The 14439-nt window shown below is 36.3% G+C and overlaps 1 protein-coding gene across 6 annotated transcripts in view; it reads right to left on the bottom strand.

Annotated features, from left to right (window-relative positions):
• ARHGAP15 (Rho GTPase activating protein 15) overlaps positions 1–14439 on the bottom strand; it is a 344865-nt gene that overhangs the window by 260106 nt on the left and 70320 nt on the right. For all 6 annotated transcript variants that reach the window (XM_062637715.1, XM_062637716.1, XM_062637718.1 and 3 more), the window contains 2 exons: positions 13760–13847; positions 7712–7801 (listed from right to left, as the gene is read on the bottom strand). In XM_062637715.1, the coding sequence (XP_062493699.1) occupies positions 7712–7801; positions 13760–13847 (178 nt within the window). The remainder of the gene's footprint in view (positions 1–7711; positions 7802–13759; positions 13848–14439) is intronic.

Genomic DNA, 14439 nt, shown 5'->3' with positions numbered 1-14439 from the left:
GATTATCTCTGAGTGAGTTCATTTAGTATCCATTTTTCTCTTTGTTTTTTGGGTTTTTTTTGTTGTTTTTTTCCAAGAGTTAGATAAATTAAGGGAACATGTGCAATGTTTGGCCACATATCAAAACAATTTATTTTCTTTTAATATTGAAGTACATTAAGAAGGCTGCAGAAAACATAATGCCTTTAAATTAACTCAGCCATTTTCACTCAGGAGAATCACAAAACCTTAAAGTACTAAAGAATCAGGAAAGCTAGGCTCCTTTCACATTTCTACATTCCCTTTCAGCTGCTGATTGCCAGGACTATGAAAATACCATTTTCCCCATTTTATGAGTACACAAAACACAGCACTAAGGCCTCACATCAGAGAGAGCTTTATCAAGTTCACCAAATTCTATCTGCAGCAATAATTCTCATTACATGCTTTATCTTGAACCAGCCCATCTTTTGAAGCCATTTACTCTTGCCCTATCAGCCCTGCCGATCAGAAGATAATCACCATTTAAAAACATAAAACTACTACCAAGTGCATAATTGAGAGAATACAGGTTTGCAGCAGCGGTGCTGCTGCAAAAAAAAAAAAAAAAAAAAAAAAGGCAGACATAACTTCATTTAGCAACCAGCTAAACCGTTCGGGCAGGCACTGAATTTCGCCAAAACATGCCTAAAAAAAAACCCTTCCCGTAGTGATGGTGAGTGCTAATTGGCCTGCTTGCACCCTGTCCTCCGCGGAGCTGGTCATCCCTGGGGAAACGCACAGCCCCGGGGCACTGGCCACAGCCGAGCAGCCCTGGCCCCGTTCGCTGTCCGCAACGCTGCCCGCGCTGGCTCTTGCGCTGCCCACGAGATGGCAGCAATATGTTTATGAATAATGCAGCAAAAGGCTGCAGCCCGCTGTCATTTCCCATGCAAGCCGCAAGACGCGATTTATTTCTTTAGTTATGAAAGAAAAAAAAAAAGAAAAAAAAACAAACAAACAAAAAAAAAAAAACAAAAACCCCCAAACAAAAACAAAACAAACAAACAAATGAAACAACAACAGAAAAAAAACACCAAAAACTCCCACCAAAAAGCCCCACACAAAAACCACCGCAAAACAAAACACCAACACAGCCCTCCAAGAATTCTGTCAAAAAACAATGGAAAAATAAGCAGCTTCACTGTCAGGCTTTGCTTGTGAGTAGGTAAGCTGCCCAGATTTCTTATGCATAAGGTTTGGCGCTATCCACAGCACAAGGTGTTTCTCATGCATTCACATATTTGTTCAGCCCTTTATTCTCAGCCATGCTTCTGTCCCTGACAAAATTATGTCACATGTACATTTTAGGTATTAACTGCTGTTATGTTTTACTTTTATAATGCAGAAAATGCTTGTGGCTTGAAATAAATATTTTCTTTTCTGATGGACAAATAACATCTGCACTTCTGAAAGCTGGAGTGTAGCTGTCAAAAACTAAGTGATACATATAATTTCTTAAGAAACACATGTGTATGAGCATACACAGACACTCGTACCTATCACAGTCACTCACATATCAGCCCTTACATCCGTCAAAAGATGTGCTCTTTAAAAAGTGCAGTAAGCTATTATAATAGTCATTTTTAGCAGACAGACATCTGTGTACACATAATGTCAGATTTGGAGAATATGAGTTGTGAGTTTTTTAATCAGCCTGATCTTCACAGAAAACTTAGGCTGGCTTTACAATTATATTTCAAATTTGTCTGGCTTTCAGTGACACCCCAAGATCTGGTGTGTTACAGGAGCTGTTTGCCTTGATGTTTCATGGTCTGCAGTGAGTACCAGAGCAGAAGTGACCCACGGGCAGCATCATCATGGCACCTTGCCCATGGCAACTCTTTCTTCATCCAGACTTTCAAGCCTTTCCAAGACCTCCATGGGTTGTTGAAGTTACACTTCTTGAGTTTTGTGGGGTTTTTTCCAACACAGTAGAGTTTTCGTGAATTTTTTCATAAGTCAGGGACAACAATAGGAGAGAAAGGAACTGTCTAGCTAAGATGATACTTAACCACAAATCAACCAAGTTTTGTTGAAAATTCTGTGTCTTCAAGCAACTTCAAGCAACCCAGTAGGACAAAATGTTGCTTGTGAGGCATGGACTTCACTATTTCCGAAAAGTAATAACTTTTTGCAGATTATCAGTAAAATGATAAGTAAGATTTTAATTTTGTTTTAATAAAACAAACATATAATTAAACAACCAACTAAAAAACACCCCAAAAACCAAACAACACTACTGTCCTGATTTTATAGTCATAATATATGCAAGGCCTTTTCTGACATGACTGAGGATTTTGTGATACCCCAAAGGACACAGGAGCCACCGAATGTGAGAAAAATATATTAGCTATAACCTTGTAAGCACTCCACCTTAACTGCTCAGCTTGTCAGTTTTGTAAATAAAGCTGCTGTTCCTTGAAATGCTTGAAACACTATTACAGAGGTTGAATATAGAGAGAGGTTCCTTGAAATTCTATTTGAGACGTTGAAGACTCAGTTTCCCAAACCCTTTAAATCCAGGCATTGTCAAAGTCAAGTGTCTTCCTGCTGATGGCTTGTATATTTTCAAACTCTATGTAGTTTGAAACATTAAGTACAAACGTTTGGGCAGATACCACAAAAATATTTGATTTTCTTTAAGGTGTCACTGGTCTTATATGTCTTCAGTCCAAGGGCTTGTAATTTGCATGCTCCTGTCATTAGGCGCAAAGTTTTGTTGCTGTTGCTTGTGTCACGGGATCAATTAAACATGTCCCTCTCCATCATATTGCACAAAGTGACCTTACTATGTCGCAAGCCTTACATATGAATCGCATCAAGCATTTTTGTGTCCACATTTACAAAGCGACCTGAATTTCATTTCACTCTTTATCTACTCTCTTTGGTAACATCAAATGAGTGAGTAACATCAAATGAGTGAGTAACATCAAATCTAAGTGTGAAACACTGGTGAGAGAAGGCAAACACGCCCATTTGCCCAGGATGGCTAAATCTTGACTATTGCTCACCTAGCACCTCTAAACAAGGGAGTTTTTAAAACTAATCATAAGTTTATTATTTAAAGAACCTGTTGCTGACACCATTGAACTGTGTTGTGGCTAAATCTTTTAATTAGGTAATAATAAATTCAGGTTGCTGGGATAGAAATTAAACTACAGTCATAGCAGTAACCTCCAGAAGTGGACAAAATGCTGTACATATGTTTTAAAATCATAACAGGTTCATCTAATGCATATCTAACTCAAAGCCAGCAAAGGTCAGCACACCTCGTTCTCAGGAAACAGCACTTTCTCCAAGACAGGTTTGGGATGGAGAACATGTTCCAGCTGCTGATGAGGACTACCAGAAGGTTCCCATCTATCTGAGTGCAAGGATGGATTTGACTTTTTTAAATTTGTCTCCTCTCTGCAGCATTTATATTTATAAACATAAAAAGAAATCCAAATACAAATACTAACCCAAGCGCCTCCATGTTACACTCTCAGTTCTTCCCCTAGAGAGATCATGGAAAAGAAAATGGCCCTTCCCATGGCAAAAGCAGTAACCTAGAACATTCCTGGGAGGTATCCAGACACTATACTGATCCTACCGTATGTAGAACAAAATAGCTTATCATTCAGATTATGCTCTTGGGCAAAGCTGGATAGCTTCAAGGACAAGGGAGTTACCTTAGATCAGCACCATAAATGTTATTATATATGAAACAGCTGCAAGATAAATTCTTTCATATTACACATAGGTACAGTTTTACTTTCAGCTGTCTCACTGTTGGAACACTATGTCTTACACAGATTTCGCTATTTGTAAAATACACTTACAACTCTAAGTTGCATGTGAACTAATGACTCCTTATGGCTGCTGTGTGTTGAAACCAAATGGACTCTCACAGATCTGTGGCAAGAACCAGGCCATTGAATTCCAAAAATTCTTCATATGAATCCTTCTTTAAAAATGAACTAAGTAAATGGAAAAAATATTACTGAAGAAACATAACATAACTAACATAAAGAAACATAACATAACTAACATAATGTCTGCTGTTTAAATGAATAGTGCTATTAAGAGAACAAAGCGGCTTCATCAATTCGTAAGGAAGCTGCTTATGATCTTTCTTTTTTTTGCATTCTTCACCTCCCTCTTATTTTTCCTTTTTTAAATCATCTGAGAGAAACCTTCCAAAACCTCTTAAAGGAAACAGTCTACAGCCACAAGATTTTGTGCTAATGAAGTTCCAGAATTAGGAAGCCAGAGATCAAGATCATGTTTTCTACAACATCTGGGCTAAATGAAATTAAAAGAAAGGGCTGCTTGACTTAGACGAGACAATGAGTAAGCGGGAGGAAGAAAAAACTGCAGTTGAAAAGTTTACTAGAAGCAGAAAACATTGACTATTGAGGAAATAGGCAAACTAATCTAGCTACTGCTGCCTCAACAGTCATATTAGTATGGACTGAAAAGCAGTTTATCATGCTACTTCCTTTTTCGATAACCTGCATCAAAATGTACCTACCTAATATCAAACTAAGCCAAATAAAGGAAAGTAGAGAACGACTGAGTGACATAGGCACCATTTCTGTTCTAGTTGCTGACTGACAAAACTGCCATCCCTTAACATGGTTTTATTTAGTTATTACAACCATCTCTCTGTAAATGACACTTAGGATTATTTAAGATTATGTTGTAATCCTTTTAATCCTCAGTGCTTTAAATTTCAGGCTAAACACCAAAGAGCAAACTATCACTTAGCAGAAATATTTAAAGCACGTGACTTGAACATAAATCTTCTTTTATTCAGTACTCTTTTATTCAATGATGAAGACCTAGTGTATCACGTCATTCAACCAGCAAGAGCAAGCAGCACAGTATCTCACTTCAAACTGCTACGTTTCCCCACATCATGTGGAGCTTTTCTAACCGTTTCTTTTCCTTGGTGTTAGCTATATCATCAATAAAATAAATGAAGGAAAACCACAAGTTTATATATTATAGGATGTGCATATTTTAAGTTACTATTGAGGAGAATTTGAAAAAAAAAAACAACCCACATAATATGCTCAACAAGAACAGAAATAGATTGCATGCACAAATTAGATACTGTGAGAGACAGATCAGACTTATCCTGTTAAATAAGGAGTAGCTCAATTAAAATGAGTAACACTGCTGAAAACCTCATGATCAGCACAGGAAACCCAAATCTTCTTGCCTGAATATCATTTACTTGAAGTTACCTCTCTTCTTTTTTCCTGCATTGATCATATTTCCAATTAGTTTTCTTTATGATACTCCTATACTCCATCTTGTTACCATCCATTAACTGTCATATGCTTAGATTTTAAATTCAAGGTTTCCTTCTTCAAACCAAAATCTCAAGTCATTTTCTATTTCTAATCTATAATTCATGAACTCAAATTGAGAACCCAGCCTAAATCAAACTTAAAATTCTGCATCTACTAGTACAACAGGTTAACCAAAAGCAACCATTATTGTATTTGAATCAGAAAATAATATTTTACTATTCAGAAAGTAACGAAACAAAACCCCACCAAACCATGTCCTGTTGCCATGCTTTAAAGATATAATAACATTTACTGCTGATAATTTCAAAGTTAGGTAGCTGAAGTATTTAATCAAATAGCAGTGCAATGCATCTATATTTAGATAGGGGAAAAAAAAATCACCCATGTTCTTTTCATTTGAAGAAATCTATGAATAAGTAAACATATATTATCAATCTTATTCCCACCCACTAGGGATAAATAGATCGTCAGAAGTGTTTCCTGAAATATTCAGTACCCAGGTACAAACTGACCTCTCCGCTTTCAAACTCGCCTTGGATTCCCTCCAGACTATCTCATAAATCTTCACTCTATCTCCAGTCCCCTTCCCACTCTATCTGCTCATGCAGTACTAGTCTCGTTCAGTCCTTTCCTCTCCCAAAATGTCACCACTACTGATGCCAAAGCCTTCTCCTCTTTCACTCTTACCATCTGGCAGAATCTTCTTGTAGCTCTCTGTCTAAACAATGCTCTATCCCTTTTCAAAATGTGTCTTAACATATGTCCTTCCTCCCATGCTTTTACTTCTTAATGTCTCTCCCACTCACTTAGTGGCTTGATGAAGACACGTTTTAATGGGTTCAAACAGTAGTGCATGAGTTTCCTTTCTCACATTATTCTGATTCAGTGAAATTAGACCTCACACTAACAGAAGTGAGAAGAAAATGCATTGCAAAGTCTTCATGCAACCAGTTTGATAAATCAATAACAGAGCTTCATTTGTCTTTACACTGGAAATGTATTAGCTGCAACGAATCACCAATCCAATATGTATTTCCAAAAGAAATAAATGTTGCTTACTGCAAATGAGAAATAAACCTTAGAAGCTCAGAAGACTTCTCAGTGTTCTCAGGGGGTGAAAGAGTGAAAGCTAAGGTTATACTTACTCACATTCCAGGCGAAAAAGCTGAAGATTGACAGGAAAACCAAAATATTTATTCTAAAAATACCTAGGAAATTACAAAGCTCCAAGTGTTGTCTCAAGACAACCTGAAGGATGTGGGGGGTATAGAAGCGTAAGTCTTACTGTCTTGAAGAAGCAGAATACTTCTATATATTTCATGTGCTTTAGAAAGATGTTTAGAAAAATTAACCTTAAAAAATGTCTCTGTAACACCCAGTCAACACAAAGTGGTTTCTTTTCAAGAAGGCGTGTACAGTCCCTGAGGGCAGTTTTTTTGTGTGTTGAGTTGGGTTTTTTAAAAACCCAGACCCAGGCACAGTTGATTCCTCCAGCATGTTTCATTGGTGGTGATGCCAAAGTAGAATCTGGTAACTAACAGTACCTTGACCCTGACATGCTCCCTTCTGCATCTCTCCTCCCTTGATTGTTTGTATTTTTAAATATTCTTAATGTTAGAACTCTGGGAAACAACTCAGTTCATAATAATATTTTGATGCGACTTGATGCAGCTTCTAACAAAAAAAACAGCTTTCTACTAATATTCATGGGAGATGGAGTATGTCCAAAACCTGAAGATGTTGAAATAAAGTATTTTAGCCTGGAATGTTAACCTTGCAGTAATGCTTTTCTTGTCCTTTTATCTTCTTGGGCCTTGATCCTCCCTTTCAATTCAATGAAATTTAGATGAACTAATTAAATAAAACTATTTTCCAAAATGAGGAATAGTCCTATGAGAAATACATGTCCTCCTATGCTGGCCCTGACACAGTCAAGCTTTTAAAATCCTTCCCTTCCAGAAATGAACCTGGGTCATCACTGTCTAAGGACCCTGAACAGCAATAAAAATAAACAGAGTAACCGCACTGAGCTGGAGCAAAGCTTGTATAAGCAGTTTGAAGAAGTTGTGTTTATGGAAGTTCTTTAGGTCAAGATTCTAGGCCTGAACCCAAAGCAATTATCTACTAAGTTTTAAAAACAAATTGAATATAGAGCATTAATCAATAAATCAACAGGTTCTCAAGTGTTTAGAAGACTCAGCTGTCAGAAATCCTTCTCTTAGAAAAATAGTAAACTGATGCTTGCTAGAATGTTATTCTCCTGTACTGGTAAGAAAAAAGCTGTATTAAATCAGTCTCTAGTTATTAAAACCAAGAAAAAGGAAATAAAACCTCTTAATTTACAGAGTTTATACTTAAATGAGCAATGAAAATCATGCTTTGACTCTTACCTGAAAGACATTCTTTCTGCTGGATTTCTCTGAGGTCCACTCAATGCAAGCACCACACAAATCCACGCACTCAGGTTTATATCCTGGTTTCTGGAAAGAAAAGAAAAAAAAACCCAAACCAAAAATCAAAACCCACAACCATGAATATGGCCTGTCTTTTCAGAAATGGGAGCAGTTATCAAATAAAATAATAGATCAACTTCAGATGACATATTATTGTCGCATAGCTGCTGAATTTACTAAAAAGAGTTTATTATTCCTTGGTATTATTGAATAGCTACTCCTGAGGTGTCATAACTCAGAAATAAGGCTCTTATACTAGATACATAATTTTAAAAATAATTAAATGATTTAAAAAGCAGTCTAATGTAACATGCAATAAATCAAAACAAAATGCACATACATTGACCAGGTATGCTGGTCAAATGGCTTTTTTGCAAAACCTCTTGAAAAGGTTTTGAGTTTATTTTGAGTTTAAAGGTAAAATTTTGTCACTTTCCAAATTCAAATTTAAATTGATGCAGCTGGAAAAGACAGAAACTAAGCAAGACACAAGACATACATCGTATCTGTAAGACAAGCTATCTTTAAAAAAAAAATTAAAAAATTATCATTTCTAGCTCTTAAAAAGAAAAAAATAAAAATAAATAAAGGCTTTGAGGGCATGTGTGACACCCAAAAAGAAGCTTAACACTAGGGAAGCTCCACACAGTTTGCTACTTCACAATGTCAGTCTGTGCATCCCAGAGTGACACAGCTCTGCCTCCCCAGCTTCTCCGGATTGATGCAAATAATTCAAAGAGCAGATTTGTTTGCCTGTATCATTTACATTGCTGGGAGTTGGTGTAAAGCACAATAATCCTCATTTGCCATCTAAGCTTCTTCTCCAGGGACTCTGCCTGTGCAGCAGTTCTGGCAAAGCCCATCTAGTTTAGAGTAGTCTTTGTAGATTTTGTTACCATGCATCCCAGACAACAATAAAAATACTCCTGTTAAGAAGATACAGCACTAAGAAGTCTCTTTTGGGTAAGATACAGAGTGATACCCACATAATGTAATTAATCAGCTTGATGCATCTTTTTTTCTCTGTTGTTCTTAAGCCATTTTACCTTTAAAAATGACATTGCTAATAAAGAAAACAGACTTAATAGAAATTAACAGTGGCTAGTCCAGTATCAACCACATAATCAGCTTTCCAAAGATTGCTCATTGAATTACTCTGATGTTGTTATTAAAGGCTAAAAAATGTGTGTTCTACAGAATGCTTTTGAGATGGGTAGAAAAGGACCTATTTAGGTTAAAAGCAACAGAGTAAGATATCCTGGTCAAGCAATTTGCAGCCAGAATCTCTGGCGGTTTTCAGTACTGGAGCTGTAATTATGTTCTCCTTTTGCCAAACCATAAAACCACTGTGGTTCAGTCCCGTGTGTCTTTGCTTCTTTTTAATTATTTTTTTTTTAACAGGAGCAATATGCCGTTCAAAACAGAAGGATGCTCTTGTGCTTAAACCACTGGAAGAGCAGGGGTTGCATTTTGTTCCCCCAGCTGTGCCTCAGACTTCCTGCCTGACCTCCAACAGGAAGTTAATGTTTCTGAATTTTTAATAACATACATACTTGACTTTAAAAAGGTGTTGTGAAATTTCATCAGTTAATATTTGGCTGGCAAAAGAGACAAAGTTGAAAAAAAAATGTCCCAAACAAACACCAGCCTATTAGCACAAACAAATATTCAAAGAGCAGAGGCAGGGAACACATGGATTTTTAGTATTCCAGTACTATACTTTTATATAAAGGGCTATGGTGTCTCCTTTGACTAGATCACTCTCCTTGGGCAGGGTTTACCCCAAGGAAGTTTCATCCCCAGGTCTCCACACAATGGTCAGGGCTGCACTGCGCAAAGCAGGCAGCAGTGTAACTCATCCTGAACACACAACACAGCCTCGTCAAAGAGGGCTGCCTTGCTTCATTTGAAAAAAAATTGCTCAAAAGGACAGTGTGAGTCTGAAAATACTTTGACAAAGAAGGACAGCTTTGTTTCACCAGCAGAAAGAGTTGAGAAATTTTGGAAACACTTAATTAGATGAAGAGATTCAAATGTACACAGAAAAGTCTCCAGGAAATAGTTTCTTGATAGTGAAGGATACTGGGCTACATATTTTCCTTGGGAAAGCTGCCATGGCATTTCACCGGAGTGAGAAAAAACAGTGGAAAGCCCAGGGAAATTCTGCAGAAAGATGGAATAGTGAACTCTACAGTACTTTACTATCTGTAGTTTCTATGACTGTACAAAAACGCAGCAGCAGAACTTGGGCTTCTTCATGCACTCAGTGCACACAGTTTAATTTTGTTGTTGTTGTAATATGGAGTTTGTTTACAGCTTTGATTTTGCAATAAGCAGAAGAAAAGTATGAGTACGTGCATCTCCCTCTCCAGAAAGGGTGGGATGCAGGCTTAATCTTAGAAAGATGGACATGCTTTTGCTATGTACAGTAATCAACAGGAAAACTTCTTTTTTATAGAATTTAGCAATTCTGCCCACAACAGAATATGAAATGTCTATGAACATCATATGAGACTCATGAGTATGGCACAGTATGTGAAACTTCTGATGAAAACTACATGCAAAATCACTCAGATCCATCAAGCCTGAACCTGTCCAGGGTGCACATCAGCCTTTCCTACTGCACCTAGGTAGGTCCATACAATGGAAGACCTGCTTAAATCTGTAGGGATCACAGGAAAGCTGACTAGAAATTAATTCTGGCCTAAACATAGTCCTGTTAGCATGTTTTCCAGTTTATGCATTACCCAGAGACACGGCAAGAAAGTTAAAGCTCCTGGGAAAGCCTGAGCACTCTGTATCCTTGCTTTGGATTTTGCAGTCAGAGCAATTATATTGACATTGTCGGAGAGGGGTTAGGCTCTAAATTGTTACAAGTGTCTGCTACAATGAAACCTTCCTAAACATGGATATGGATTTCAGCAGCATTTTCACTCACTAATTTACTTGGGCTAATAACCAGAGGTTAAAATAACCTCTCTTGAGTAAACTATCTCAGGAATAAACAGACTACTTTCACTTGGTCACAAAGACCAACTGGTAATAGAATATAACATTGGTAAGAAAGACTGATGCTGTGATCTGGTTAGATCACAATGTCCTTAATTTAAAATAAAAAAGTTATATTCATATGAATGCTAAAAATGTATATAAAAAGCATGACCGCAAATGAACAGGCAGCAGCAAAAGATAATCATTAGCTACATGGAAAGCAAACTTGCCTTTTCAGTAATATTTGTAAACAATCATTTTCTGAATCTCTCCTCTGTGTGCTTTAATTTTTGTGCTCTACTATTACTAATATTAATACCAGATATTGTCACTAGCTTCACCAGAAAGCTATGGATCCCAGTCTTCTCTGTGCAAATCAATAGGAAACTTGTTATAGTGAGTCCTACCTCCACAATTGTACAATGGAACAACAGAAACTCCTTTTAGCTATTACTAGGTCTTTGCATTAGAATTTTATTTAAGATTTTGGTAAATATAATTTTAAATCACTTCTAAATGTTATCCTATTGTCAGAAAAATAGGTATATTAGAATGTACTTTCACTTCCTGCTCTCCTTTTGCCTCTATTGTGAAATATCATTCCTCTTATAATGATGACTTATTCTAAATTTTCACTTCATGTACAGTATTTAATATTTAATAATTAATGAATTAGTATCTTTATAATACAAAGGAACATTAATCTTTTTGTTAAGTCACATCATTTTCCTATTTACAATGAAAATGCTTTGTTGTAAGTCACCATCATGAATGAGCATTGCCTGTATTACATGATTTAATTAATGGTTGAGCTCCCCTTTATCCCAAGTAAACTACAGTTGAAAAAAAAAAATAAATCAGTAAACAAATGATTTCTAATGAATCATTTTTGCATTATTTTCTTTCCACTATCAAAATTATATCTAGTTAAATGGCTTACAAAGGAGGTAAGATTTACATTTACTTTTTCAGATGACCAACATGCTCGTTTAGCTTTTTTTGATGCGTGAATTTTGGGGGTTAAAAAATTAGGTTATAAGATTTTGAATACTGACAGCTCTTGTTTTTTTCAAGCTTTACTTAATTTGTTTATTTACCATTGCATGTAAGTTATATGCAACAGACAGAAAACGTATTTTAATGGCTTTTTTCACCTAGTGAACACTGAGTTCACAACCCCAGTGCTCAGATTTAACACAGAATTAAATAAAAATGACCCACTTCCATATTTTTTCCCATAAAGAGCAAAATATGGGATCAATATGTCTGTGTTCTTCCTAACATAGGAGGCAGTAGATATTATCTTACCAACTGTGAGCATTGGTGATGACTGGGACATCAGGGAAAGGGATTGACTTCTCATAATTTTTTGAGTTAAACAGATTGTGAACTGGGCCAGAGTCCCATCCTTCAGGCAGGTCTACTTTAGTATCTAAAACCTCAAAGGCATAATGGGGATTTTAAACATGTGTAGGAGTCTCAGAACAAAATCATGTCTTCTGTGTGCTGAATTTTACTTGTCCATTTATCTCCTGGGATTTGGGTGAGGGCTTACAAACAGAGCGGAGAAGAGGTAGCACACAGAAGTGTAAGACACCTGGTAAATTCTAAGACTAGCTCTAATAAATCCATTTGTGATTTTTTTCAAGTAACATATAATTAAATATTAAGGAAAACAATTCTGAAAAAAATATTAATTCAATATAATGTTTTAAAGGCTGCAGAAAAATTGTATTTTATAACTGTACTAGCACAAACACAATCAGAAAGTTCCAGATTTTGCCCTTTCTTTTGTTTCAACTATTATTTTATTTTTGCTACAACCCTCACCTTCTTTCAAAATACGTGAAAAGGTGTTCTTTAAAGCTGATTTTATAGCAGGTGGAATTGGTAGATCAAGAACATATAGAAGAAAAGATTTATATCACCTGCCACAATAAAAATAGCCTATTGTTTGTGACTCCTGCCAAAGAGAGCACCTTTGTGGCCACCCATCATGCTAATGATATTTGGCAGGTTTGATCAGTCCTTGAGAGCCTTTCACAATAGGGCTTTGTCAAACCTGTCTCTTTGCTGCCCACAGTGTCATGCATTTGCCGAATTTCCCTTTTGTTGCCCATATTCAGGTTCATAGGCTCAAACTCAGCAGTAACTAATACTGAAGGGATACATGCCATTATTGCTTGCACAACGTAGCTGTCACATCTCTGAAGACTAAGATCCGTGGTCATTCCTTGGGGCACAATAAAAAGGTACTGCAAATTTCACTTTGTAGTAACTACAGGCTACAGAAATTGCATTAGCTGCATTAGATGGAGTCATAGAAATATCCAGAAAGGTTAGCAGGATATAGTAGATGTCACATTTATACTACTATAAAAAAATCACTTTGCTAACTTATAATGTTTCTGCTTTGGTAACACCCTATATTAAGGTGCCATTTATAAATAATTTATTATTATTTATTAATGTATAAGCCACTTTATGAGATGGTAGATAACAACTTAAATTCATGTATTAAAGATGCAGATACATGGTTTAATACAATTTACGTCTCACAATATCCTCTGCAACAGATTCTCATCGTATCGTCTGTTAAGCATTTATTACTAATGCATTTTATAACATATTTTATAATACATTATTTGAGGAAGTAGCTGCATTTAGTGATCATTTTCATAAATAAGAATAAAGCATTTATAAATGGCACCTTAATTTAAAGTATTACCTTCACATTACTGAATAGTCACTCACTATTTGTCTCACTTTGCAACTATTCTCAAAATGTACCTCTTAATAAATGACATGCTAAGTCCTATTTCTTATCATATACTACATCTGATTAAGAGTTTATCAAGGAATTTTCCTTCAGCTGCTCTCAAAACTTTGAAGGTTGCCAGCTCAATCTGAATTTGTCTTACGAATATACCAAACTATTTATACTGAAATAATACTTGCAAGGAAGCTGAGTGTATCAGATGGCTGATTGCTTACCAGGTTGGCCAGGGCTGGCTGCTTGGATTCTTTATAGAATTCCATTTTCCGAGCAGTGAGAACAACCCAGGATGTGGACCAGTTTTTCCTTAAAAATAAAATTAAATTGAAAAAAAGTAAAAAATCAGTAAGGCATGCAAGCAGGAGGTAGACACTCCATTTGTAGGCTTAGTTTTTAATTATTTCATGTCAGAAACAAAAATGGTCTAAAGTCAATACCAACAATGCACTTCAACCAATATTGATGGAGTTGCATCATCTTAGATATACTTGAATGTGGCCTAGCAAAGCTTGAAAACATTTCTGTTCATTCATGTTTTGAAGCCTATCTATGTTCCTTTTTCAATATGGTGCCTTAACTACAGGAAAACAGTGAGATTATTCACACATGCTTAAATTTAACATGTACTTGGAGGACTCCAAAATAACTGGCACTCTTCTGGTAGCTAATACTTAAAATAGAACCAGGAAGGAAAATTGTAATTTTGATCTGACTATACAGAGCTGTCCTGGGATCAGCTGTAACAGTTATTTTTTCTCCTTCCTCGTAGCTGGTGCAGTGCTGCGTTTTCGACTTTAGTCTGAGAACAATGCTGATACACCGATGTTTTCAGTTGTTGCTAAGTAATGCTTACCCCGATCAAGGACTTTTTAGTCTCATGCTATGCCAGTGAGAAGGG

Source organism: Pezoporus occidentalis, unplaced genomic scaffold (genome assembly GCF_034315485.1).
Source record: "Pezoporus occidentalis ecotype Australia unplaced genomic scaffold, CSIRO_AGI_Poc_V1 ctg54, whole genome shotgun sequence".
Taxonomy (NCBI): domain Eukaryota; kingdom Metazoa; phylum Chordata; class Aves; order Psittaciformes; family Psittacidae; genus Pezoporus; species Pezoporus occidentalis.
This window is presented reverse-complemented; position numbering and strand designations above follow the sequence as displayed.